General features: G+C 35.2%; 1 protein-coding gene across 4 annotated transcripts in view; it reads left to right on the top strand.

The window, feature by feature from the left end:
- Positions 1 to 25,327, top strand: part of Lmpt (four and a half LIM domains protein limpet) — a 227,131-nt gene that overhangs the window by 183,188 nt on the left and 18,616 nt on the right. For 2 of the 4 annotated variants that reach the window (XM_076114819.1, XM_076114818.1), the window contains 2 exons: positions 17,138 to 17,338; positions 19,972 to 20,146. In XM_076114819.1, the coding sequence (XP_075970934.1) occupies positions 17,138 to 17,338; positions 19,972 to 20,146 (376 nt within the window). Of the gene's footprint in view, positions 1 to 5,007; positions 5,775 to 5,995; positions 6,396 to 16,309; positions 16,560 to 17,137; positions 17,339 to 19,971; positions 20,147 to 25,327 lie in introns of those variants that run through there. The other 2 variants (XM_076114817.1, XM_076114820.1) reach the window with 2 other exon arrangements.

Below are 25,327 nucleotides of genomic sequence, written 5' to 3'. Positions count from 1 at the left end.
CTGCATCCGGTGAAACTGGAAGCCGTCTCCATAGTCGTAGGAAAGTCAAGGCTATACATAGTTTGGAATAGTTTTAATTAGTCAGACTTTCATATAATCTATCCAAATTATATCAATTAATTTACTAAACACTTGATCCTTAGAACAAAAAAATAATTAATTTAATTCTAGACAAGAATTTTTATTAACTCAAAACACTGAATTTCTCAAAATTTTCCTATGCCTACATGAAAAATAACTGTTGTAAAAAAGTCAACGGCATTACGATCGTCAAGTTTGACATTTAGCTACTCATGTCTATTTATTTTATAGTACAGCAATTCCATTGAAGTTATTCTCAGTAAGTTTCCATCGTTTATAGTTTTACAGCAATAATAACTATAGATTTTATAGATCTTGGCAGTTGACTGTATTTTTTTGCGAGAGGTCAATGACACTTGAAGATTTATTTAAAGGGACTATTTTACGCTCATTTTCATTGGCAATCGTGACATAGAATAATGAGGGATTTAGGCAGTGTGCTATGAAATTGTGGGTGATTTTGTGGTATCGCGTGTTAATTAGTTGATCTTAATAATTACCAGTTCAGTTTTACATAGTTAAGTTTCTAAAAAAAAATTCGTTCCTCATTCCAAAAGTTTCCATAACTTATTTCCATACAGTGCTAAAAAATGCAGAACACAAGACTTTAAGAATCGAAAAACGTCAATATTAATTTTTATTTCTATTGTTCTTGTGGTTACGTACTTTGTAATAAAAGTTTTGCCGAATACCACTAACTTCCTATTTCGTTTGCTTGGAAATAATTCCCGGGGTTAATGTTATTCTAAATTATACTCAAACTATTTTTAAGTCAAATTAAATTAAAATCACTCAGTAGTTTTAAGTAGGAATGCGAAGCATATTTTAAACTCATAGGGGTTTCATGAAAAATCTTAAACATGAAGTAAATTTTCTACATGCAAACTTTTTAATCTCCACCAAATAGTTCTATCGTATATAACTGAAACTCTATTTCTAGATTCCAGATCATGTTTTCAATGTCAAGATTGAATCCCACGCTCTACATAGAGTAGGTAATGTAGAGAATCATGTAAAAGTTCTGTACTACATGATAGAGGTATTTGTGATTACAGAGACTTCTTGTGAATAGTTTTATTATGTAGAGCATTAAAAATGTGTTTTAGTGAGTTATTTGGTAGAGTAAATGTCACTTGATGATTTATATTTTACATTGGTTTGGTTGCTCTGTGAGGATTGAATTTGGTGTCGTAGGTTCGATTTCTAAAAGCAACAAATATTTTTATGATGAGTTTGACATAAAATAGAGTTTCTGTAAGCGTTATGTTTGTAGAACAATGTTTCATGTGAGTGTAAGAAGTAAAAAAAAAGCTGTGTGCAAAGATTTTCCTTTATTATCCTCTACCATCAAAAAAATGTTTGGGCTGCATTGAGAATTCTAATATTTAATGTTGATAATTGAAACGCTACTCTTGCAGTATTTTGAATATTAACATTTCTAACAAAATTAAATTTTTTAATCATACAGCAATCGAATTTATATTTTCAACAAACCAACACCTAGTACAAATAAAGCCAATACAATCAGAATGATCAAAATTGATCCAACAACATGAAACCCACCATCTTTCCTGTAAACAACAGTTCCCTGAACGATTAGAAGCAGTTAATCAACATGTTCTAGTACAAGGAAACATCAACTGCATCGTATAACGAACTGACACATCAAATGCATCAACACTTTGATCTGAATGACGTGTGTTACAAGCTACTGTATTGAATGATCATAGACTAAATAATGATCAGTAGCTCGATTTTGTACAATCGATACTGTCTATCGAAAGTGTGACATTTAAAATGTACTGTCAAAATAGTCCCTGCAACGCCCGCTAGAGGCGCTGATCAGACTTTCATATAACATTTCTCGATGACTAGGTTGTAGATAGTTGATGGTAGTTGAAAATCGAGCTACTGGAAATAATAACTTTAGAAAAGATTGTTTAAACACTATAATCTTGCAGTATTTTGAAGATTAACGTTTCTAACAAAATAAAATTATGTTTAATTTTTCATCATATTGCATTCCTGTAAACAACAGTTCCCTGAACGATTAGAAGCAGTTAATCAACATGTTCTAGTACAAGGAAACATCAACTGCATCGTATAACGAACTGACGCATCAAATGTATTCAACACTTTGATCTGAATGACGTGTGTTACAAGCTACTGTATTGAATGATCATAGACTATATAATAATCAGTAGCTAGATTTTCTACAACCGATATTGTCGAGTATCGAAAGTGTGTCATTTAAAATGTACTGTCAAAATAGTTCCTGCGACGTCCGCTAGAGGCGCTGATCAGACTTTTATACAACATTTCTCGATGACGAGCCCGTTGTCGGTAGTTGATAGTAATAGAGAATCGAGCTACTGGATAATAACTTTAGAAAAGATGGTTTAAACACTATAATCTTGCAATATTTTGAAGATTAATATTTCTAACAAAATAAAATTCTCTTTAATGTTTCATCATATAGCATTCCTGTAAACAACAGTTCCTTGAACGATTAGAAGCAGTTAATCAACATGTTCTAGTACAAGGAAACATCAACTGCATCGTATAACGAACTGACACATCAAATGTATTCAACACTTTGATCTAAATGACGTGTGTTACAAGCTACTGTATTGAATGATCATAGAGGGATAATGAATAGGAAATTCTATATTGATTGTTTAATTGAGTCGATATCGATGCATTGATGATTCTTAAGCATGATTATTCTTGAAAAATAGTTCTTGCAGAATGCGCTGGCGATAGCGCCCTTTATAGCTACAAATATGTGCTTTAGTCTGGTTTTCGATAATTAATAGTATATAGGTAGTTAGAAATGGTTTTGAAAACACTACCAATTCTTTAATCGAGGTCGTGTTGTTTATATAGATGCTGTTGTTGACTTTCCTATAACTAGTGAATGCAATCCCGATCTCGCGGGATCCCGATCTCGCGAGATACCGTGTATTTTTTCGGGATCAATCCCGAAGCATAATATGACGAGATCCCGTTCGGGATTGTCGGAGAGGGTATTTTCAGCAGCTGGCTACATTGCAATAGACTTAAGATGCCGATTAGAAGCTCGTACTATTGATACACTTTGTATTTTAAGAGGCTACTTTCAAAATACCATGTGATTACTTTTTATTTTGATCTCCTGGAGCTACACCTACTTTTTGATTATGTTCATGTTATCACACTTGTTAATTATGTTACGTTGTTAGTAATATTCAAAAATAAAGGCTTTTATTTTCTTTCAAATAATAATTTATTGCATTCACCACACTATCACACGCATATTACATTAAACAAGCCGTTTGAATTGTATTATTTTTACTAACTAGACGGGATCCCGAAAATCTCGGGATCCCGCGGGATTGATATTTCTGATCGCGAGGGATCTCGAGTTGACGATCTCGAGTCGGGATTGCATTCCCTACCTATAACCCATATGTCCTAGGAGGCTTAAAAGAAAGTTAATTCAAAACATGTTTTGCAGTTAAACAATATTTAGCCTTTCACAGTTTTCATAAAGCAGTTTTTCCAAAACATTTTGGTTACACTTACAACCTGAAGTTCAAAATACTTACTTAATGAAGACTACTTGAAACAAGTTAGATACTTACTTAAAACAAAATGAAGATAATTAAAAAATACGGCCCTATAGCGTTTCTTCTATAACTTATTATAGCTTAAAAATCGTACGACTTGGTCAATTTTATATACAGGTACACCAAGCTTTCAAAGAAAACATCCCCAAACAAGACAAATATGCGTACAAAGCATCATTCTTTACACTATTTAGTATAATCGTGTTTTCTGGAGTTTCATTCAGTCTGACGTATCACGAGGGTCGTCTCGCGAGTATTGGCAACAATAGTAGTTAGTCAGAGGCTAAACTAGTTCGAAGGACAATATTAAACGAAACATTCTCTAATTTCCCACATTCTAACAATCGTAGGGACGTAGGACGGACGTAGATTAAACAGAGGGAGATTACTCTAGGTCTCTATGGCTGTTTGTGTCAACTGTATCAAGATTCTTTTTTCAAATGAGCTTTTTTGACAAAGAGGACTGTGTAAAAGGAAACTTATTTTTTCTTTTCTGTTTATGGTTAACCAGTGTTGATGTTTTAATTTTAGTTTTCTCTTTGCAAATAAAATATATTGAAAGTTTTATGATTCGTATAAATTAACTATTTCATTAAGTTTCACGTTATGGTATTATAGAAAAAAAAATTGGGAGTTTATTTTTTTTATGTTTGACAATTGGGATCATTCTTTGAAAAATAGTTTATTTTTAAATACCATAGTGCCAGTGTTCAATTTTAAAAGTACAAGAGTGCATAAAAATAGATATTATGCAGTACTCAGTAAAAGTATTAATAAATTATAACATATGCTCATAAATCTTGTCACAATGATGTTTGTGATATTATTATAGTTGACATCTGAGTTCTCAGTACAAGATGCAACAGCGCCAGAGTACCGTCCATGACCCAAAAACAACACATACGAACGAAACCAACAGGAATTATTGCAAATACAATGACGTTTATGCTTACGTATTATGACAACTAGCTCATACACAACACGCAATGCACTTAACTCCACAAATTATCACGTAAATGCACAACAAAACAGCATTACATTTAAATGCAACTATAAATATCGCCAAACAAGATGCAACCATTAAAATGCCGCTATAAAGTGAGCTGTAAATGCAATAATTCACCGCAACTCCAATGGCACCTGAGCTATCAATCATTGGATAAAACATTTTTATCGACTCGTAAACCCTACCATGACCTTCGGTCGAATGATCGAACGACACATAAAGCTAATGTCTGGCTACATAGCCAAATGAATTCTAAATCGGGACACAACGGTTTGGCAACTATTACACTTTAATTTCAGTTGTTCAAATCTTGTCTCGGCGTAATAGCGCTGCAGTCCCGCTCCCCCGAGACCCTTTTCAAAAGTACCCCTTTTTCCATTCCTTTTGATACAGCCGTGTTTGTTCGAGAACGTTGAAATGGGCCTCCTGTTATCTGTGGTGATCACGTACGCGGGCGCGCACGAGGCGATGGAGTGCGTCAAACACATCCTGAGCGGCATGGTGCCCCCCTCGCAGCCGGACTTCCAGGACCTCGTCGAGTACTACACGGCGCAGCTCAACAAGCACTCCAACTCGTCCTCCGCCGCCGACTGGAGCAAGGAATGCGGTCAGGGATACCTATATTTGACCGAAGATAAAAATGGAAAACTAAATTCGGCCGCCGTCAAATACTACGGCAGCGAAAACAGCTCGACCGCCATTCTATTCTCCACGAAAATCTCCAGCTTCGGCCAGGAGTCCGTCGAGGAGACCGAAAACCGCGCCAACGGTGACTACAGGAGCGACAGGTACATACCGACGAAAACGAAAACCATACTAACGAACACTTCCGAGTCGTTCAATGTCGGCCACAGAAACAGATCACCTACGTCTCGTGAAAATATTTCAGATTCCAATACTCTAACTTCAAATTCTGTTGAGCCTGACCACGACGACGGCGAGAAAAACGGGGCTAAAGAGAAATTGACTTGGCATTACCGACCAAAGAGTCCCTCCCGCACCCCGCAAACACTGCCCGAAATACATTTCCAATCATTCGATGACGACAAACGAGGCGTTTACAGCGAGGACTTCCTCAGGTTAATATTCATTGATATCGGCAAGAGCATCTCTCACGTAGACATTCACGCTTACCGCTCCGTAGTGAGGTAGCTGCATCCCATCATCACGACTCCATGAGACCATGAGTGATCAGCATTGCATCGGAACATGAACATATGCACGAGTAGAAAGCTAAATCACGGCACCATCCGCTTCACCTGTACTATACCTACTCATATATGTTATGACTTTGTTTAAGATCGCTTGACGGCATTAAGTTCCGACCGTTACAACGAAGCGACCCGAGTGGCCGGCGCAGAAGTTTCAAAAAGCGTCACTCGTCGTCGTCCAATTCTTCCAAAGAATCGCGGGCGTCGCGCGAGGAGGAACTTAAGATGTTTACGTCACTCGAGGAAGCCGAGTTCGAGCGTATGAGCAAAGACGACAAGGTCGGAGAATTCGGAAGCACTCCTAATCTATCAGCGCGTTCTTATTCCAGAAGTCGGTCGAGGGAAAACTCGAGGGAGGGCAGGCCCGACCACTGGAGCGTAGAGGCTTCGGTGGACAGCACGGCGTCCGATGACGCCTCGCTAAAGCCGCGCTTGAAAGACGTTCCCAAACTCAACTCCTTCGAGGAAGATACGAAAGAGACCAAAGAGGTAATCGAAGAGGAGGACGACGTAGACGATTTCTGGGGTAACTCCGGGGACTAGCTCGGAGCGTAGCGTAGCGAGTGCACTGTACTGAAGGCTTCTGTAAGCATGACTGAATATTAAATTATGATGCCCCGGTTTTGTTTTGTTTTCTTTGTTTCCCTCAGCAATAACAGGACTGTTGTGACCTCCTTGCGGGAACCTGTGATAGGCTCTAATCCGTATGGCTTATTTATAGAACGACAATGAGACACCGAATGATAAAATTCTTGTTCATTGATTGGCTGAATATCTGAGACAGTATGAAGCTGGTTTTATTATTAGAATGTTAATTGGCTCGCTTCTTGATTATTCCTAGGTTTGACGGACATTTGGTTTTCTTTAAATAACGCTCTTAATCGAGCAAATAATTACACTGAATGCGGCTTGCAGCGAATAACAAGCCAAAATATACACTTACAAAAAACATCGGTATACTTAAACAACGGCATATTTACACAACTATAGGTAGGTACTCAATTCTATAATTTGTCAACTTTATTGATTCGGATACCCAAAAACAACTTTATTTAGATCATATTTCGACTTCAAAAATATACAAATCTTCTCAATAGATGGCACTTTTTACAAAAGAAACAAACAAAATGCACCGCCCATTAATTAAAATACGGACATGATTTACAATACACCTATCTACATAGTTGTAATGTAGTAAGTACTTAACATATAGGTGCGGTTCCAATTAGCGTAGGTACAATGTTTTATAGACGGCCTTACGACAAATACATCATCGCCTACAAGTTTTATAATGACCTATTTCCCTTCATTACGTGATATCTAAAATTGTTTGCCATAGAAAATAAACAAAGCTGGGTTATGTGCGAGTGAGAGGTTAGAGAAATTGTTAGTGCTTAGAAAGAGATAGCAAATGGATAGTGGTGTTTAAAACTGGTATTTTAAGTAATCTAGAGCACTTTTAAGAGTACTTAGTCACTGAGATAGTCACCACCTTCCCTTTTTTTTATCCTCAAGGGTCAGGCCGTTTTCCCGATTAGAAGAGATCAAAATAAAACGTAACCATTCCAATATTGCATTGTATAGACACAATTTAAAATTTGACATTGTGAGGCAGAAGTTAAGTTAAGCGTACAGCAGCTCTAACTTAAGAAACATAAACAAGGAATCATCTTCTGCTTAACCTTTTAAATAAATCAAAGTATTATATTCCAAATCTCTATAATCCCATTTTAATTACAATCGGTAAATCATAATCGTTGCACAATGGTCCCAAAATACATGAACCTCGACCCACATGTGTCTCATTAATCGTGTTCATAAAGTTCACTCGCGACCTTTGCGTTAATGCCATCTAGCGGCAAGATTGTACAAACTTTATAGTCTTATCAAAATTGTTTTTGATCCATAGGATTAGTTAAATTTTACTTAACCTTGCCCAGTATTAAATACGAAATTTGAGTGTATTTCATGTATCTTTGCCTACATCTTCGAGTACAACAGACGTCATATTATATGTATGTGTATGTAAATCATACAGCTAGGCACGGGTCTCTCGGAATGAAAAAAGAATTAAGTTCATCCGTTGGTGACTTGCTGGATAAGAGTCTCTTCCCGAAATAAGAAGAAGCCCTGAGTCCATCATGCTAGCCAAAATTGTATGTTGAGGTTTCATCTCTTTAAGAACTGTATTGAAGAAATTCTTTGATAGCAAAGTTTGATCACGATGTTTTCTTCAGTACAAGATATGATAATTATTTCTAATACACGCATAACTTCGGAAGTTAATTTATCAGTCAGATTTTTCAAATACCCTTGGGATTATATTAGTTCAATGAAATGGGTTATAAACATGGTTGTTGAAGTGGATTATCTGACATTTATTTTGACGGTATTTCAAGTATTTTAATACAATTCGAAACAGCTGTTTTTATAAGAATTACACAATATTTACCCAAATTCTTGATTGTAAAATGTTTTTATATTGGTTCAATATTGACAGTGATGGTCAGTGAAATTACCACTGGGCTTTAGCAATAAAAATACTACTCAGAGATGTTCGATTTTTTACAGATTTGACTTAAATCAAAGGTAATTTAGTTTGCAAGACATTTCTATATTTGTTTTTTAAATGACAGATGAATTTGACAAGACAACGTGCATTTATAAAGAAAAACACACGTCACATCGATATTAACAAACATTAAAGTATTGAAATAGTCATTTGTTTGTCGCGTAGACCATAATAATTAAGTTTGATTTATTTTGTCTTACTTAGTTAAATAAGATACTAAGCCGGCAGGAAAAATTTAAAATCTCAGAATACTGTAGTTGCTACACAAGTAAATATAACAATTACAAAAGGCATCCATTAACATACCAATTTATGGTATCCGTAGGTTGAAAAACAAACAATAAAATGACTTAACGAGATAAATAAACATACATATGTAAGATTTTGCATAAATTACTACAAATACTAGGCGTTAAAATCGTCACAATAACAGAAGATCAAAAAACATAGTCAAATAAAGCCCAAAAACTCAATCACCAAAGGATTAAATAAAAGGCCGCCATTGCTGTCAGACAAGAAAAATAATGAGCGCCAAATACTGACATTCGTAAACCCTGCAATTGACGTAGGCGTTCCCATTCAGCCTATACCATAGAGTATGATTGTATAACTATAGTTTTAACGCTAATGAACCTCTATTCATTCGAAAATGTGAGATTTTTTTAGACTTTTTTTGGTATTTTCAATGTGCGTTATTTGATTAAGTTATTTTATTTTGAGTATGAAAGAATGTTAATGAAAAATAATACATGATCTCTGAGAATCTGAGATCTAAATTTATTGAGAAGGTACAGTTAATTTTCATGACAAGTATATGGTTGTCGAAATCGAACTTTATGAAAATATTGAAGTAGTATATTTAAGTAATGAACATCAAAATATCTTCAAATTATATAGAAACTAACAAATTAGTAATTTAATGTGCTTTTATTTAATTAGTATACATTAGTAACAAATAGACATATGATACTATACCCTTTACACAAAACCGGGTTAGTAACCGACACTTACTTTTACAAGTTTATATTACAACGAACAACACCACAGGAGTAGTTTACCGTCACTGCGGTCAAATCTCTAATGTTAACACCGTCCACACATTTAACCGCAAAAGCTCCCCGTAAATAAACTCATGCACAAATATTCTTTACGACTTTAACGACAGGAAACGTGCACCCGCCATCTCGTTCTTGTCTTTGATAAAAAAGTAAAATTTATGTCCACGCAACTCCTTTGTCGTCTATTGTTTTTTTTTTTTCGTTCTAGATTCAAATTTGACGTCTCGTTTGATATGACTTTTTATTTGTCAGAATTTTAATGTCATTTGATCTTTACAGTGTCTTCAGTCACCCGTCAAATTAGGCATTTATAATTTTGTTTGTCGCGGTTATTGTACGTCATAGAGAAAAATGTATGAAAATACGTTAACGGGTAAACATGTTGGATATTTATAAACGTATTATCCCTTCAGCGTAGGCAGGTGCCATTATTTTAAGACGTCCCTAATTGTCATCAACATAATTTTGTACTGAACGTAAATTATGACGTCGTCCGTTTTGACATTACGACAAACTTGTAAACGGAGCCAACAAAATATCATACCATTTTTCATTGTGAGAAATATATTCTACGTAGGTATTATGGAACAAAATTACCTATCTCCTTTCTATTTCGGCTGGACTGACTTACATAGGTGATGCTAAATATAGCCGGCAAGCGTTGCCAGCCAAATACTCCAGTAGTTCTATAGATTTTTAAACTGAATTCGTAGAATTTCAGCCATAATAATAGATTCTTACATTCCAATTCAAAGTTTAGATCGGACATTTTCGGTTTTGGGTTACTAGCTCAATTAAATAAGCGTAATATTTTAAGCAGCGTAATAAAAATATTAATTTAAAATATGACTTTCTTACTGCCAAGAATGTTTACGGGTTTTCAAGTGCATCTGATTCATTTTTTAATATACGTTACGTATGTTTAAAATGGCTGTTGTAATTTCTTGTGAAAAATGTTCGTATTTCGTACGCATTTTCTTTCACGAGATTCTCACGCGTTAAAGCATGTGACCTATTTATATCGTCTCTCGTAATCGTTACATCAGAACACAATCGCATTTTCGCGCCACACGTCACTATTTTGCATAGTTTTCTATGTTTTTATACAATTACTATTTTATTTTATATTCAATTTCGAGAATCCGTTTAGACTGCCTCTTGTTTTTCGAACGAGGTTGCAAAGAAAATTGCTTTCCGAGATTGAAAATTTATTGACACAAATTTTCCTGTTAGTTTCTTAGATATAAAAATGTGTATTGTCTTTCTAAGAATTTTATACGCAGACAGAAATATAATAACGAGAGATCTTCTATTCAAGTTTTCCACAAAATTAAATCATTCATAACATTGTTATTATTTTTAATCAACGGTATGAAAGAACAACAAAATAGCAAGCTGACAATAAAAATATAACAGTACCGCCCATTCATAATATAAATTAAATGATCATTGAAGCACTTTAAGCCAAGTGGCGCTGGCAACTCTCATATTTCGCAGTTAGATTAGATTTATTAATTGGTAACACCATTGTGACTTGAGCTAATTAATAATTTACTGCTTGATGTGATTTGATTTGTGTTGCTCTTTCATTTTGTTGAAAGATTTTATGTTTCATATCAGCTATCCGATTGATATTTATTATAACTTCTGAAGAATAGCCAGAAGTAAATGCCGCTACTTTATTTTTAACAATAATTAATGGCGACTTGATAGTGAGAAGCCGTATTACCTACCTTCTTTATTTTCTATCAGAGGATATCTTAATAGGCTTCATATTATCCAAATATCTACTATATTTATATTCCAAATATCTATACTAATATTATAAAGCTGAAGAGTTTGTTTGTTTGTTTGTTTGAACGCGCTAATCTCAGGAACTACTGGTCCGATTTGAAAAATTATTTCAGTGTTAGATAGTCCATTTATCGAGGAAGGCTATAGGCTATATAACATCACGCTACGACTAATAGGAGCAGAGTACCAGTAAAAAATGTTACAAAAATGGGGGAAAATTTCACCCATTCCCTCTTATGTGACGCAAGTGAAGTTGCGCGGGTCAGCTAGTCTACTATATTTGGATAATATGAAGCCTATGAAGATATCCTCTGAAATCAGCGGTACCTTCATTTTAATTAAGTACCTACTCTATGCATGAGAGGACACCCCTATCAAACAGAGGAGAGTTAATAATTAATTAAATAATCATAGCTCTATGCAACATGCCACGAGATAAAGACTTGCTTTGCAAACATGGCAGGTTAAGCAAAAAAGTAAAATACGACAATAATTTCATCATCTCTGAATATCTATCATATATCTTATCAGGAGGAAGTTCAACAGTTGTTTTTATGCATTTGTTCTCAATTTATCTAGCAGATAGGCAATCTGATACTTGTAGCCAGTTTATTGCCAGCTCTTATCATTGGTCGTACCTTCAAAACTGGCGGTAAATTCACTCTCTGTATCATTGACTATCATAAGTGTCTGCATTTGACCGAAATTAATAAATTGTTTTATTTATTACTGTAAAAAAGGCCCTTATATCGTTACCAAACGGAAAATAGTCGTCTCGTACCTGTGTTACCATTCTAAAAAAACCCGTTGTATTTAAGTCAGTAGAACAAAACAGTCGCGATGTCAACAGATGTCGTAAATAGGTCAGCGGGCCACGACTGTGCACTGATCTTTGCACTCGATACTTTACAATACATCTACGAAAATAAATCAGGAAACTTGTATTGAATGGCAGACTTGAGACTTTCTCACTTCTGTATTCTGTAGGTATTCGTTAGTTATTAGGAGGAATTTTGTCAGTTGTCTTCATACATTTGCTGTTACTTTATCCATAGAATAAGGTGTCCTATATTTATCTATAAGCAGTGTGACCGACTCTTATACTTTTTAATCAGTTGGCGTTACAGCCAAGACTGTATTGATGTCATTTTTGGATTGTCATTGCTGGAAGCTTAAAAAAGTGGGTAGATGAATCGGTACGAATTTTGTAGTCCTTCTTAAAATTCGTTAGAAGTTAGACCGTTCAGCACATTTTTTTATGAACAAAGCTATGCCTTTCTCAAAACCAATCGGGAACTGAGGAAAATCAGTGCTCAAAGAGGAATACACCAATAGTTCTACTAAAACGCGGAGTCTCTTGAGAGATGATACAAATGACCAACAATGGTCGACGTGTCAGTGTGCTATAGTCCGCCACAAAAGATAAAATACATACACTATACCTATAAATAAATTACAAGTATGGAATCACAAGTCTTTCATATAAATTCGAGTCACTCAAAGATACATTTTTTCCTATTTCTGGCTTTCTGCAGTCAGTTAAAAGACATTCTCAGGTCGTCACGCCATGTGCCATGAGTCTCTTTACATGTTTGTCTTTTAAATCCACTGTATGACAACCTGAACGCCAAACTAAAAACCATGTCATTCGTATTAAGCCCCAATGCACTTCGTATGCATAAATTCTAACTTTTTACAACCTAGCAACTATCTAGACTTGTCAAACAAAATTAGCAAGAAACTCTAAAAGTCAACTTCAAAAAACCTTCAGCAAATTAATTTACGACCAAAGTTACAATACTATTAGTAAGAAAAACAAATAATATCCGTTCAAACGAATATTTATTTACAATACTTCAGTGCTAAACTAAAAGCGAACGTTTTGGCGGAAAAAATGATGGATCGGCCATTTTAATTTAGAGTTGCAATAAATAAAAATATTGTCGGCAAATTGTTCAGAATTGTGTTCTTAGAAACAATAAAATTACGCTTGAATCAGTAGATACATCTTGGAAATATTTGAAGTGTTCTTTCATAAAATAATTAAAGCTATTTGTGAAATGAAAAGGCGTTATAAACTGTAGTAGATCGACTATCAAAACAGGAGAGAGAGTATCAAAACCTTAGTGCCGTATCTACCAAAACTATCATAAAGACCAATGCTAAAGTTACCGTATTGTTTTTCCAAAAAATCATTACTTTCTACATATCAGTGTATCTCTAAACCATAAAGAACACTTTTAAAGGTTGTAGAACTGATAACCATCTTCTCTCCTCCATGTTCTTGCTAGTTCTTGACATGAACTATAGTAGTTATGCACGTTTGTTGAACTTTGATTTATTGCATGAGTGACATCTTTGCTTTTAATATCTCTCTGATAGTGGGCTTTTACAGTAAATTTATCAGTGCTATAATAACTTACTTTTAATATGTAATATGTATGAATAAAAGTAAAATAAGAACAAAATTATAACGACAGCTAAATCAAAAATATTTTGTCAATTACGCGCATCACTGAAAAACAAATGCGACTCATCAATTCTTAAATTTTCCGCGAACATAAAGAAAACTGCGCAGAACTGTGAAAAATGTATGGAATTGCGTATTTTCCGCAAAGACTTTTAGAATAATGAATCACTAGTTTTTCTTGAAAGTTTTATGTACAAGTTTCAATGTTAGTCGGTCGGTGGCTCGGACCTTCGGCTCGAGGTCTCGGCCGTACATTCATTGAACTATTTTTATTACGGATGCTTATGTTTCCGATATTTTACACCTGGGCTATTGCCCTTTGTAAATACGTGATTTCAGACATCAATCGTGTCTATGACGAACGTGTTTCGTAGTTTGTCCGCGAAACTTTTCCATTGATATCGATCAAAGCTCTTCTTAGAAAAGTTACAAAGTTACGGTACGTAAGCATTTTAAATTCTGGAGATAAAAGTTTTGCCCAAAGGATCATGAAAGTTCATATCTCTATAAGTTAGTAAAGATTCTCGTCAGATTTCGTTTCAGTTTCGTTAGACGATGTCTTGTTGGTTAAGGGACTCATTTTAGAGTTTTCTATTATGTATTGTCGTCAATGAAACTTTAACTAACCTGCAAATTCTCATAATTTTGACATGAATGTTAATAGGATAATATAAAAAATTATGAGATCCATTCATGATCCGTATTAGGCGTGCATGGATCTCATCATTTTCATAATCGCCAAAAATCTGAATTATATTTCGAAAACTGTTGATTAAAAACTTCCTTAGTAAATGGCCTCCTTGCTTGCATTGGTTTAGCATACATTATTCAGTTATTTAACATATTAAATGATATAATATTGAACTAATTTGCATCGGACATCTACCTTAATCGAATACAAGTGTCTATATCAATTGATAACAATTAGTTTATCAATGAATACCGGATTGAACCGGATCCATATTGTCTGCCTCACATGATTTGATTTCAATGGAGCTTTTTATGTAAGGCTGATGTATAACCTCTTTTCAGCAGGTTCTTTGTAAATTTTATTTGTATGGTTGGATATTTTGGTTTGGTATGTTGTATGATTTGATTCTAATTAAAAGTTTTTGACTAATAAATAGTGATTAATAAATTGTCGCTTATCAATCGGTTAAAAAATCATGAAAACGACGGCCATTTTATCTTATATCTTAAACTATCGAGTAGCTTTACCGAATTAAATGCATAAATATAGAGATAAACTACGAGGAAGTATTGCGCATTCTTCGGAATCAACCCCTTAAAATTCCAACAGGCATATCTTAATCAGTAAACCCATTGGCATAAGGCTTATACAAGCCAACCAAAACTACACTGACAAAGTACCACAACTCTTTCATTCACTCGACACATTTCCCTTACATTACATCTACTTGAGGATATTGTGCAATTGACCCCTGACTGTCAACATCTGGCGTTATTTGTGAGACGGCATGGTGCCAATATGGTGCCAATAATACAGCCTAACTATCAATGACTATTTCATTGATGGAATATGAATGAAAGGTCTATATTGAAAGCATAGCGTTAGAAAGGAAGATTTTTTCTTGAAGTTAAAGTCTTTTTGTTTGCACTTTGCAGTTTTTACTTGGTTGATAAGTACGTGTCAAGTTTTAAGACGTTTATAGAGTGTTTTGATTCTTTCACTCCTCAGCAAAATGAAAAGGAAAAAATATGAGACATGTGGTATGTTTATGAATAAGGGTTTAAACTTTGGTTTGGTAACATCTAGTGTCTAGTGTTAGTAATTTGTAAGCGAGCAAAGCTTTTCCCGACAAACATTTTGGATATGCAGGACATGTAGTGTAGATTTTCATTACACTATTTTTCGGTTACAAATGCAAAAATTCTGTGTCAATCGTAACTACCAATATTCGGCCTAAATAAATGTTATTTTGATTGTAAAACGTGTTTAAAAAAGAGAAAAGAAGTGCGTAGAAAGCAATATTAGATCATGACATCATACAAGCAATCCCAAAAAAATAATGTCTTTCATAATCAAAAACATCTGCAGATTTGCGCACATCCAAATCTTATTATAGCAATCTTTCTTTATTTCGTTGTAATGATTTATTTGTATTACGTACACTTTCTTGGACAGCACATGTCGAACTGTCAAATTGATGAGCGGCATTCAAAAGCTATGCTAATAATTTTATTGAGTGTAGGACTAGACCATAAGTATGTTTAAAATTTTATTGGTTTACAATTTAGTGTGCAAAACGGTACATGTGTTATGTTTTTGTGATGTGCTCTTTTAGGTATATTGTAGGTACAAATGTAAGGGAGTTTGGTAGATAATTGGCGCGCATATCGCTTACAAGGGAAGGATAGGCGCGGATGTGAAACCACGGTTCTCGAGTAGTTCGGAAACGGCGCCCGCGCACCTGCCCTCTCCGTCACTCTTCCAAATTTAAATCCCAAACTCCCCCCACCGTCCCGAGCGCTCAACATTCTGGAATAATTCCTGCGATTCGGCCACCGTTGCTCGCCATTCGAATTCGGGTCGCGACCGCGTCCGGTGATCGTATCCTCGCTTAACTGACAACCCCGACTAGTGCCATGGCCGACGTTGACGTACAAGTCCAGTACACCACTACTGAGCGTAAAACTAGGAAGGTCAAGAAGACCTCCAAGCGCAGGGAGTCGAAGGATGGCGAGGTGACCGTGACTGAAGTGGAACAGACCAACACGACGACTACCAACGACGATGGGTATGTGTAGTGGTGGCCAATCTCCCTCGAGCCGTGTTGTGCGACGCCAGTGTGTGATCCAGTGTACACCCCAGACCGTAGACCGTAGAGCCCCCCAGTGATATGAACGCGTACTTTGTTTATATGCACTCTGTTAGGCGCGTGGCCACCCTCACATACCCAACCTAATTTAAGGTACCTATCGAATGTTTTGGATGACAACTTTTCAGGTGTAACATTTTCTAACAGATACAGGATAGCATCTATATGATGAACTGAGATAGCCTTAGAGTACTTAGCAGAAAAATCTGTCAAAATATTTTCGTACATAGAACATAAGCAGACCGATGAAAAACAGTATTTATGAATCAAAGCAATTCAAAGATGAGCTCTTAAACAAATATTTAGGTCATCTGAAATGTCATAAAATCTAAGCCACAATAAATACATTCAAAAACTATTTTAAACTGAACATTTTGCATGGAAAACCTTCCAAAACCTATCACTTCAAACCAGGACAGCTGCAATACTTTATTCTACATCATGTAAATGTCAGAGAAATCCTTAACTATTCTAACAGTACATTCGTTTGTCCGCAGCTTATTTTCAGTGGCGAATACACGAAGGCGATGAACAAGGACTGGCACAGCGGCCACTTCTGCTGCTGGCAGTGCGACGAGTCGCTCACCGGCCAGCGCTATGTGCTGCGCGACGAGCACCCCTACTGCATCAAGTGCTACGAGAGCGTCTTCGCTAACGGCTGCGAAGAGTGCAACAAGATCATCGGCATCGACTCTAAGGTGAGATGCTTAAAGATCAGTTTTGATTGGCAAGTTCTTGACTCATGACCTTTGTTGGATTTGATGAATCGTCATTTGTTATCATCCGAATGGAAATGATTGAAAGAATCACGGTAATAGGATAGTCGTAATCAACTTAATACGAGGTATCTTCGATTACAACTCAAAAGTCTAAAATAGTAGCAAACGCTACCATAAAACTGTGAGATAATAGCTATTTTGAGTCAGTAAATAATAGCCGAGTAACAGATAATCTTTCAGATAAATCGTACAACGAACGCAAATTGGCAGAATGCTCGCGACAGCTTGATTAAGAATCAATTGTAAACATTCCCAAACGACATCTTAACTAGTGTATCGCCACTAAATCAATTTCAACCGCATTGCCAACTAGAAATTCAATCCGAAGGCAATTTTTCATTGAAAATACCATTGACACAGAATCCTGGTCTATAACCGTGCATAATGTCAGTAGGATTCGAATCCAAAGCATTCGTCAGCTTTGTTTCGCCGATCAAATTTAGTAATGTCACTCCAGCCGGCCCAGATTCTTCGGGCGCACCTCTGCACACGGCCCCAGGCCGGCCGCTGCCAAGCCAACATAACGTTAACGTTACGCCAAACATTATACATTTATCTCAACCAACCAATGACTCCTCCTGTCTGCGCACACACACCACACTGCACAGCTGTAAACACTTATGCACTACGACTATTGCTCATCATAATGCACTTATGACAAATTAACTATCATAACGCCGTATTAAAATTATCATAAAGATTGCTCGCAAAATTATGATCATTAGTATGTTGCGTCATTATCATTAGAAAAAGACAATTGCATTATACCTTAATAGAACTGAATCGATGTAAATGGACAATTGCTCGTTAATCATCATAGTAATGAATGCAAATGACAGTTTCGACACTGTCAAGTGTGCTTTGATAAATAGTGTTGCGGCGAAGCTCCCGGTGGTTCGTGTGAAGTATGAAGGCAGCGATGAACGCATTAGTGCAATGTTTACGTACGTGGAGCAACAGCCGATATTGTTAGCATCATTCCCGAGTGTTTGCGCAGACGGGACTTGAACAAATCACCGCTCGCTCACACCGACACATCGCGTGCTGGCGCACACTACACTATTTCTGGGTCGGATACAGTATTTTGATGTTTTCGTTTAGAGCCAACCTTGAAAATCTTGGGTGGATCTGTCAGACGATTCTTTTAAAGATTTACGCGATACAAGAAGCTCTAAGAGTTTCGTAATCAGCCAAAATAAACATTCATATTTTATTGACATTACGACATTCAGAGTGTACGTTCTGTCGGTCCTCGCACCGCGGTCAGGAATAGAATCCAGAATGAGGGGAGATTTATTTTGAAACTTGAACTAAACACGTCAAATGCAACGTGAGAGAATGTATTTGAATTTTTAATTTGGTACGAACGGTCGGGGAGAGCCGAAATATGGAAATAGTAGGAATATGTAGCGAGGATTCGGGTTATACGCGATCATTACGTGGTCACTGAACCTCATACAAATGTAACAAATAGGATTTGCATTCGAGTGTTTACATCAAATGGTTTTATGTATGAATCATGATCTCGAATACCTTTGTGCACACAAATAACTGAAGGCATTATGTTTGTAGACGATTTAGACGCAAATCTAGTAGGAACGACGACTAGCGTTAATGATAATGTCTTCCATATAAGTAAGAACAAGTTAACAATTGATTGTTCTTGGTATAGTACCAAGTTGAAGGTCATAATTACCGCCCACACTGTCAACTGAACATCTGTTACAAGAAATACGTATTTTTTGTTCTAAAATCCGGTTTTTCCGTGTAATTGAAGACGATCTGATGTAACTAACTGATTAATGGTCCCCGCCTTACATCCGAACAGAATAATTTTTGAAGATTTATTTTTTATATCACACCTATTATATTTAAGTAGGTTTTAGTCATATCTATTTATAGTATATTTGAATATTATATCAGCACTATTTTGGTCGATGTCATCGTTTAAATAGAGCCTAATTATTTGAAGCACGTGACTGTAATTTCTAAATGATGCGGTCAATAGAAATGATTTCGCGGGCCATTTGTTAAAGCGGTAATAAATCGGAATAATTCGTAATAGTCTCCGGTTGATTTATTGAGGAGAGCTTCGACCTATGGAGAACTTTCTGACTCTTACCAAAGGCATACATTTTGCGCTAAATAAAAATGATATCAACCCTAAAATAATAGACATTATAAGTGAGTCTGATCAAGTCGACTTAAAGAATAGGGAAATAAGGTATCAAAATTACACCATCAACATAGAATGACTACAATTTTCTAGATTAATTCACGGTTTCGCTACTTCTAGCTGACCGTCTCATACATTTGCTGATCAGATGGGTTACCTAAAGCTTATCCGTAAGTCGTGGAACTGGCATTAAGGAAATCTAATCATTATTAAGGCACATTATACTAAAATAATAAAACGAGAATTGTTCCTCAATGCACCACTTTTCAATTCTTAATATCGCGCTCTAAAGAATTTAAATAAATAAATGCCTCTCAATTTCCTACCCTCGTTCTATCTCACTCACACTCACTAAAATCCCATATTTGTATCTCAGGACCTGTCATACAAGGACAAGCACTGGCACGAGGCGTGCTTCCTGTGCGCCAAGTGCCGCGTGTCTCTGGTAGACAAGCAGTTCGGCTCCAAGCTCGACAAGATCTACTGCGGCAACTGCTACGATGCTCAGTTCGCCAGCCGCTGTGATGGCTGTGGCGAGGTGTTCCGTGCTGGTGAGTACATAGCCTTATATTTAGGAAACTATAGGGTTACCAGAACAAAAAATACGTTGAGAAAGGTTAATATAGTGTTACTACAAAGAAAATAATATTCAGAAAAATTGTTTTGAAATTGCTTTTGAAAATGATGGTGTCTTTTGAAATATTTTCAAGGGACTTTTGCAATGTAATTAACGATTTTCTTGAGTGTGTTTCGATCAGTTTCCGTGAAAATAATTTAGCCATCAAAAGACTAAACAATAATTCGATCTATACGCCACAATATAAATTATTATATTTTCGACTATTTCAATCAATAAAACATAACGTCTAAAGTCTTAAACTTTCGTGACCGATGAAAATAAAAATGTAGGAATCTGAAAATAAACCACAACATTGTTCTACATTAAAATTACCCATTGAACTCAATAAACATAATTGTACCAAAAATAAAACTTATTGAAGTAGTGAATTCGATCGATTCTAAATTACTCGAGATAACAAAATCAGGGCAAACTCGTAACCCAAAAATTTGATTCATAATGCATTCAATAAATCAATACGAAAGTATAGGTGCTTGAGTGAAATGACGTCATAGTACACTAACCTATCTTAGGAGAAATTTAGATAAGTTTATGACAGTAGGTCATAGGCTACGATACAATAGACTTTACGCTTCAAATTATAGATCAAAACGCATAATCAAATTTTATTTTGTCCTAGAATAAATTTGAATTTAAAAAACAATACAATTTCATTTTTTTTTGACGATTTCAAGTAATGATGAAAGAGCATGCGAAGTTCACAACTCGCACTTGGCCCGAACTCAGGAACTAACCCCTCCCTTATTACGGGAGGAGACCATTTTAAACAAAAGATAAAAATAAGGGCATTATGGAAACAAAAAAATAAGGACATTTAGAAAGAACTTACAAATAGCACATAATAAATATTAAATTTACAAAATTCAAAATATGTGCCAATTTTTTATAACCTACAAGAAAAATCGTCTTACAGAATCGAATCAATGGCGCTAAAAAACGTACCTAGTTAGGTAGGCCATGGCGTGTCATTTCCTACAATAATAGTGTGGTTCTCATAAGGCACGGTATCGTAAACCAGTATAATAACATAATTTACTGGCAGTATCGATCAATTGAGAGCTCAATAAGGTGTAACCTATCCTTAGCTAATGGCACATTAGTCACATGCCAGCCGACACTTTATACATACGGGTAGTTTCTATGTAACAGAAACTTGCACAGATATTAATCTATTTATTTGTACAAAATATTTGATAGTAAATATTGACATTTATATTTTTTTTTATTTTCGTATTTGTTTTCGGAACAACATTAGTGAGGTAGTATTAAAAAAACAATAATTTTGCAGGTATTGTTCTTAATTTTTTTTTCTATCCCTTTTTTTCTTTATTGACATACTCACACAACGCTAAAAAATAAGAGTTAACAATTCGAAATGCAAAGTAGTTTCCAATACACAAACTTAACCTTAGCAACTTACAATAAAAAAAACAATTAGCAATCAATCAAAATTCGCAATACAAAGCGTAGGTGTGAAACAATAAATAAATTATCTAATCTTATCACTTTTGTGTCTGTAGATCTCATTGCTACCATAAAAGGTTCGCCATTACCCTCACTTAATAAGGCATTGTAAGGTGAAGAACAAGAAAAAACGCGGCCACTGTCATTGTCGTAACCTTACCGTCGCGGCGACGCTTCCATGTACTTATGTGGAAATGAAATTTTCAATTTTTCGATATGGCGACACTGTAAGGCCGAGAAGAACATCTGGCTTTTAAGATTTATTTTTTAGTCTAGCCTTGTCGGACCTAAATATGAAGATAAGATTGCAAAACATTTCGGTATTTTTCAAAGAAGACGATCGAAATAAATAAAGCTCACACACTTACTATACACACAACAAACTTGTACACAGATTAAGTATTAGACATTTTAAAGTACAAATGTTTTGTCAAGTTCTTACATTCATTACCATGTATTTTTTAAGTGTATATTACAATATACACTTAACAAGAATAGATACAAGTCCTTTACAAAGATTTCACATAAATACAACAAGTTAACTACACATTTACCGCGTTCAATCAGCGAAAACAATACACTATGAAAAGAAAACTTATGACCAATTACTAGTATACATCACGTCCTCATTTATGTGGCATCTATAAGAACTAATATTATAAATGCGACAGTCTGTCTGTCTGTCACGCCTGTTTGTCTGTCTCACGAAAACACTACTGAATACTGGACCGATTATGATAAGTCTAGTTGAAGACAAACTCATTTTACACGCAATCGGAGCTTCGCTTTAGGATACATTTTAAATATGTTTGTTACTCTTTCACACAAAAACTTCGAAATTAATTATTTTAATGCACTATCATAAAGATAGAAACATCCTATGTTTTATAACAATTGTGCTTTTCTGCAAACCTTTCCAAGCAAAGGAAGTCAGGGAAAAAATATAGTTGTACATAACGATGCCGTACTAGTGTATGGGTTTCTGTAATTGGGTAGAGAAGATAGCTTCATTCTGTGATTAATTGTACGCCATTTGTAGCCCTTCGTATTGCAGGGAAACTGTTTCAACGTTCATAATAAATGGCTTCGTAAGACGCGAGTTTTGATCTCAAATAATATTGATGAAGTATTTAACTAAGAATGTAGATTGTAATATATTTGCAATAATTATATACTTCTTGCCTAAACTATGGTAAGAAAGACGTGATTTTATGTTTGTATGTATGTGCTTAGAAAAAGTACGTTCAATTGAGAAGAAAGCAGAACTTATAAAGTAAAAAGGCAGCCATTTTGAACTCAAACGTCAAATATGAAAAAAGACACGGAACGAAGGCAAAGGTAAACAACCATTCGGTCTACTGTTCTCGTTTTAAAAACAATGCGATAAAAAAATATTAGTTCTTCCTCCGAAATGCAATGATTAATGTAATTGAAAGAAAATTAATAACTACTTTCATATAACGGGACATGATAATGATGATGATTTTTTGCTAGAAATGTTCAATGACTCCCACGCGGCGCCCAATGTAACGATGACGTACCAAAGACACGATTGTTTATGGTTAAGATGGACGAAGTCATGAGTAATCGTTGTACATTACTGTTGATTTAAGTGGCTCTATGCCACCGGATTTCTCAAATATGTGTACAAAAAACGTATTAAAAAAACAACCTGCGGTTTCTTCGAAAATAGTCACTCACGTCCTTGACTAGAGCGTAATATTAAGCTACTTGTCCCTAATCTACCTCTCTGCGAAATTTTATCATAATCGGTTCAGCCGTTTTCACATAAAATAGGGATACACTAACACACTTACATACACAGTAGGAAGGATATGTATGGATAAGTTTAGCTTACTTTTTCATATAGTTACTACAGTCTAGATATAAAGCGTAAGATACAGTCACCATATTTGGTATCGATTTCAGTACAGATGATTCATACTTTGTTGAACTTGACCAGTTGGTGTACAAATATTGATGACATAACCTCCTTAAGTGCTTAAACAAGAATCTCACTGTTTTTGACCTTTAAGGCTTAATATTTAAACATACACACATAGTACGAAGCTTTAAACGATCTATACATACTTTACTACTAATATGGAAATTACATTTCATCTTAGATTTCTTGACATTTCGGCGCAAGTTCAATAGCTGTAAGCTGGAATAAAGTCAAAAAAATCAAAGATATTAGATTCTTTTTTGTTTCTTCTAAAATTCATACATGCCAGTTATTACATATTCGTTATTTAAAATTGAATATGGAACGAACACTAGTAATTTAAACTTATTATCGCTAATGTCCATAAGTGGCATACCGAAAGAAATCAACGGCCATTTTTCCCAAATAAATTACGGCAATTTAGAATTAAATCGAATTCAAAAAGTCATCCGGTGGCTTACTACTGACGCGATCGAATTTGAAATCCATCGAGTTGTACCCAAAATAATGTCAAATCGTAGTTTAAAATTTCAAATAAGCGCATAATTTAACACTGAATTAAAGTGTATCTAAAGGAATTGTTTGATTTACATTATTTACTCTTTAAACCAGCATTCAAATTCATAGTTTGTAATTTAACGGTACGATTTGACATAAACTCGAATCTTTCTCGATCGATTCAAATCCGATCCTGTCGAGAGTAAGCCACGAGGATATCACTCCGTTACAATGGCTATCTAAAACGTTATACCGTTATAACGGGACGTTATTATTTTTAAGCATAAATTAATCCTTATTGTTGGTTATAACGCACGCGGCTTGAGCCAATCAAAGGACTGATTGGATTGTCATGCTGTTTACTGATTGGTCACACATTTTTTTACATTATTGTGGCTTGATTTGACATTTTTAATGAGATGTTATGCAATAAGGCTTGAGTTATTCGTCGATGTTAAGCCAGTATTCATGTGTGTCCGTATTTTTTGAAAAGTGCAACCTTTTTGTGGACCGTTAATCGGCTATACACTAAGAAGTGGCATGACAAAATTCGAACCTTACCTGTCGTCCTCAACCTTTTATTCTGATCATCTACTATAGAGTAGCTTTGTGAATACCTGTTATTGTTTTAACATATATTAAGAACCACAAATCGAACATCAATAAAGAAATCATCAATATATAAAACTCTTCATACATGTTTAACAAGTTTACATAGACTTTTAATCATATTTACTTTTGCTGCAGCCACAGTGGGTGTCCAAGTATTGCACAATAAGTCAAGGACCATTAACCTCACTAATAACTGTTTAATTTCAATATTTCAACCCACGGTACTAGAAAAAAGCTGTTTTTCTAATACCTAGTTAAGACCACGCCCCAAATTATAACATGTTCATCTGTATCTCGAGGTGACACTAAGTAAACTGACTCACGTATGTGGGCGAATACATAATATTTGTATAATGCTAATGTGGATACGTGTATGTGATTTGTATGTTTGTACATGGGGATTAACTCTCGAGTTGTCTTGAGACTTAAAGTGGCTATTAACTTGGTGAAGTCAGTTTGACGCTAATTAATTTTACAAGTGATCACTCATCACCGGTCAAAATTTCAGTACTGTCTTAATATAAGTTATTGCCAACTAAGACACATCTCTATATTTACTACACACCCTAAAAA

Source organism: Anticarsia gemmatalis, chromosome 5, assembly GCF_050436995.1.
Source record: "Anticarsia gemmatalis isolate Benzon Research Colony breed Stoneville strain chromosome 5, ilAntGemm2 primary, whole genome shotgun sequence".
NCBI classification, from domain to species: Eukaryota; Metazoa; Arthropoda; class Insecta; order Lepidoptera; family Erebidae; genus Anticarsia; species Anticarsia gemmatalis.
Note: the sequence above shows the minus strand (reverse complement) of the source record. Positions and strands in the feature narration are given on the sequence as shown.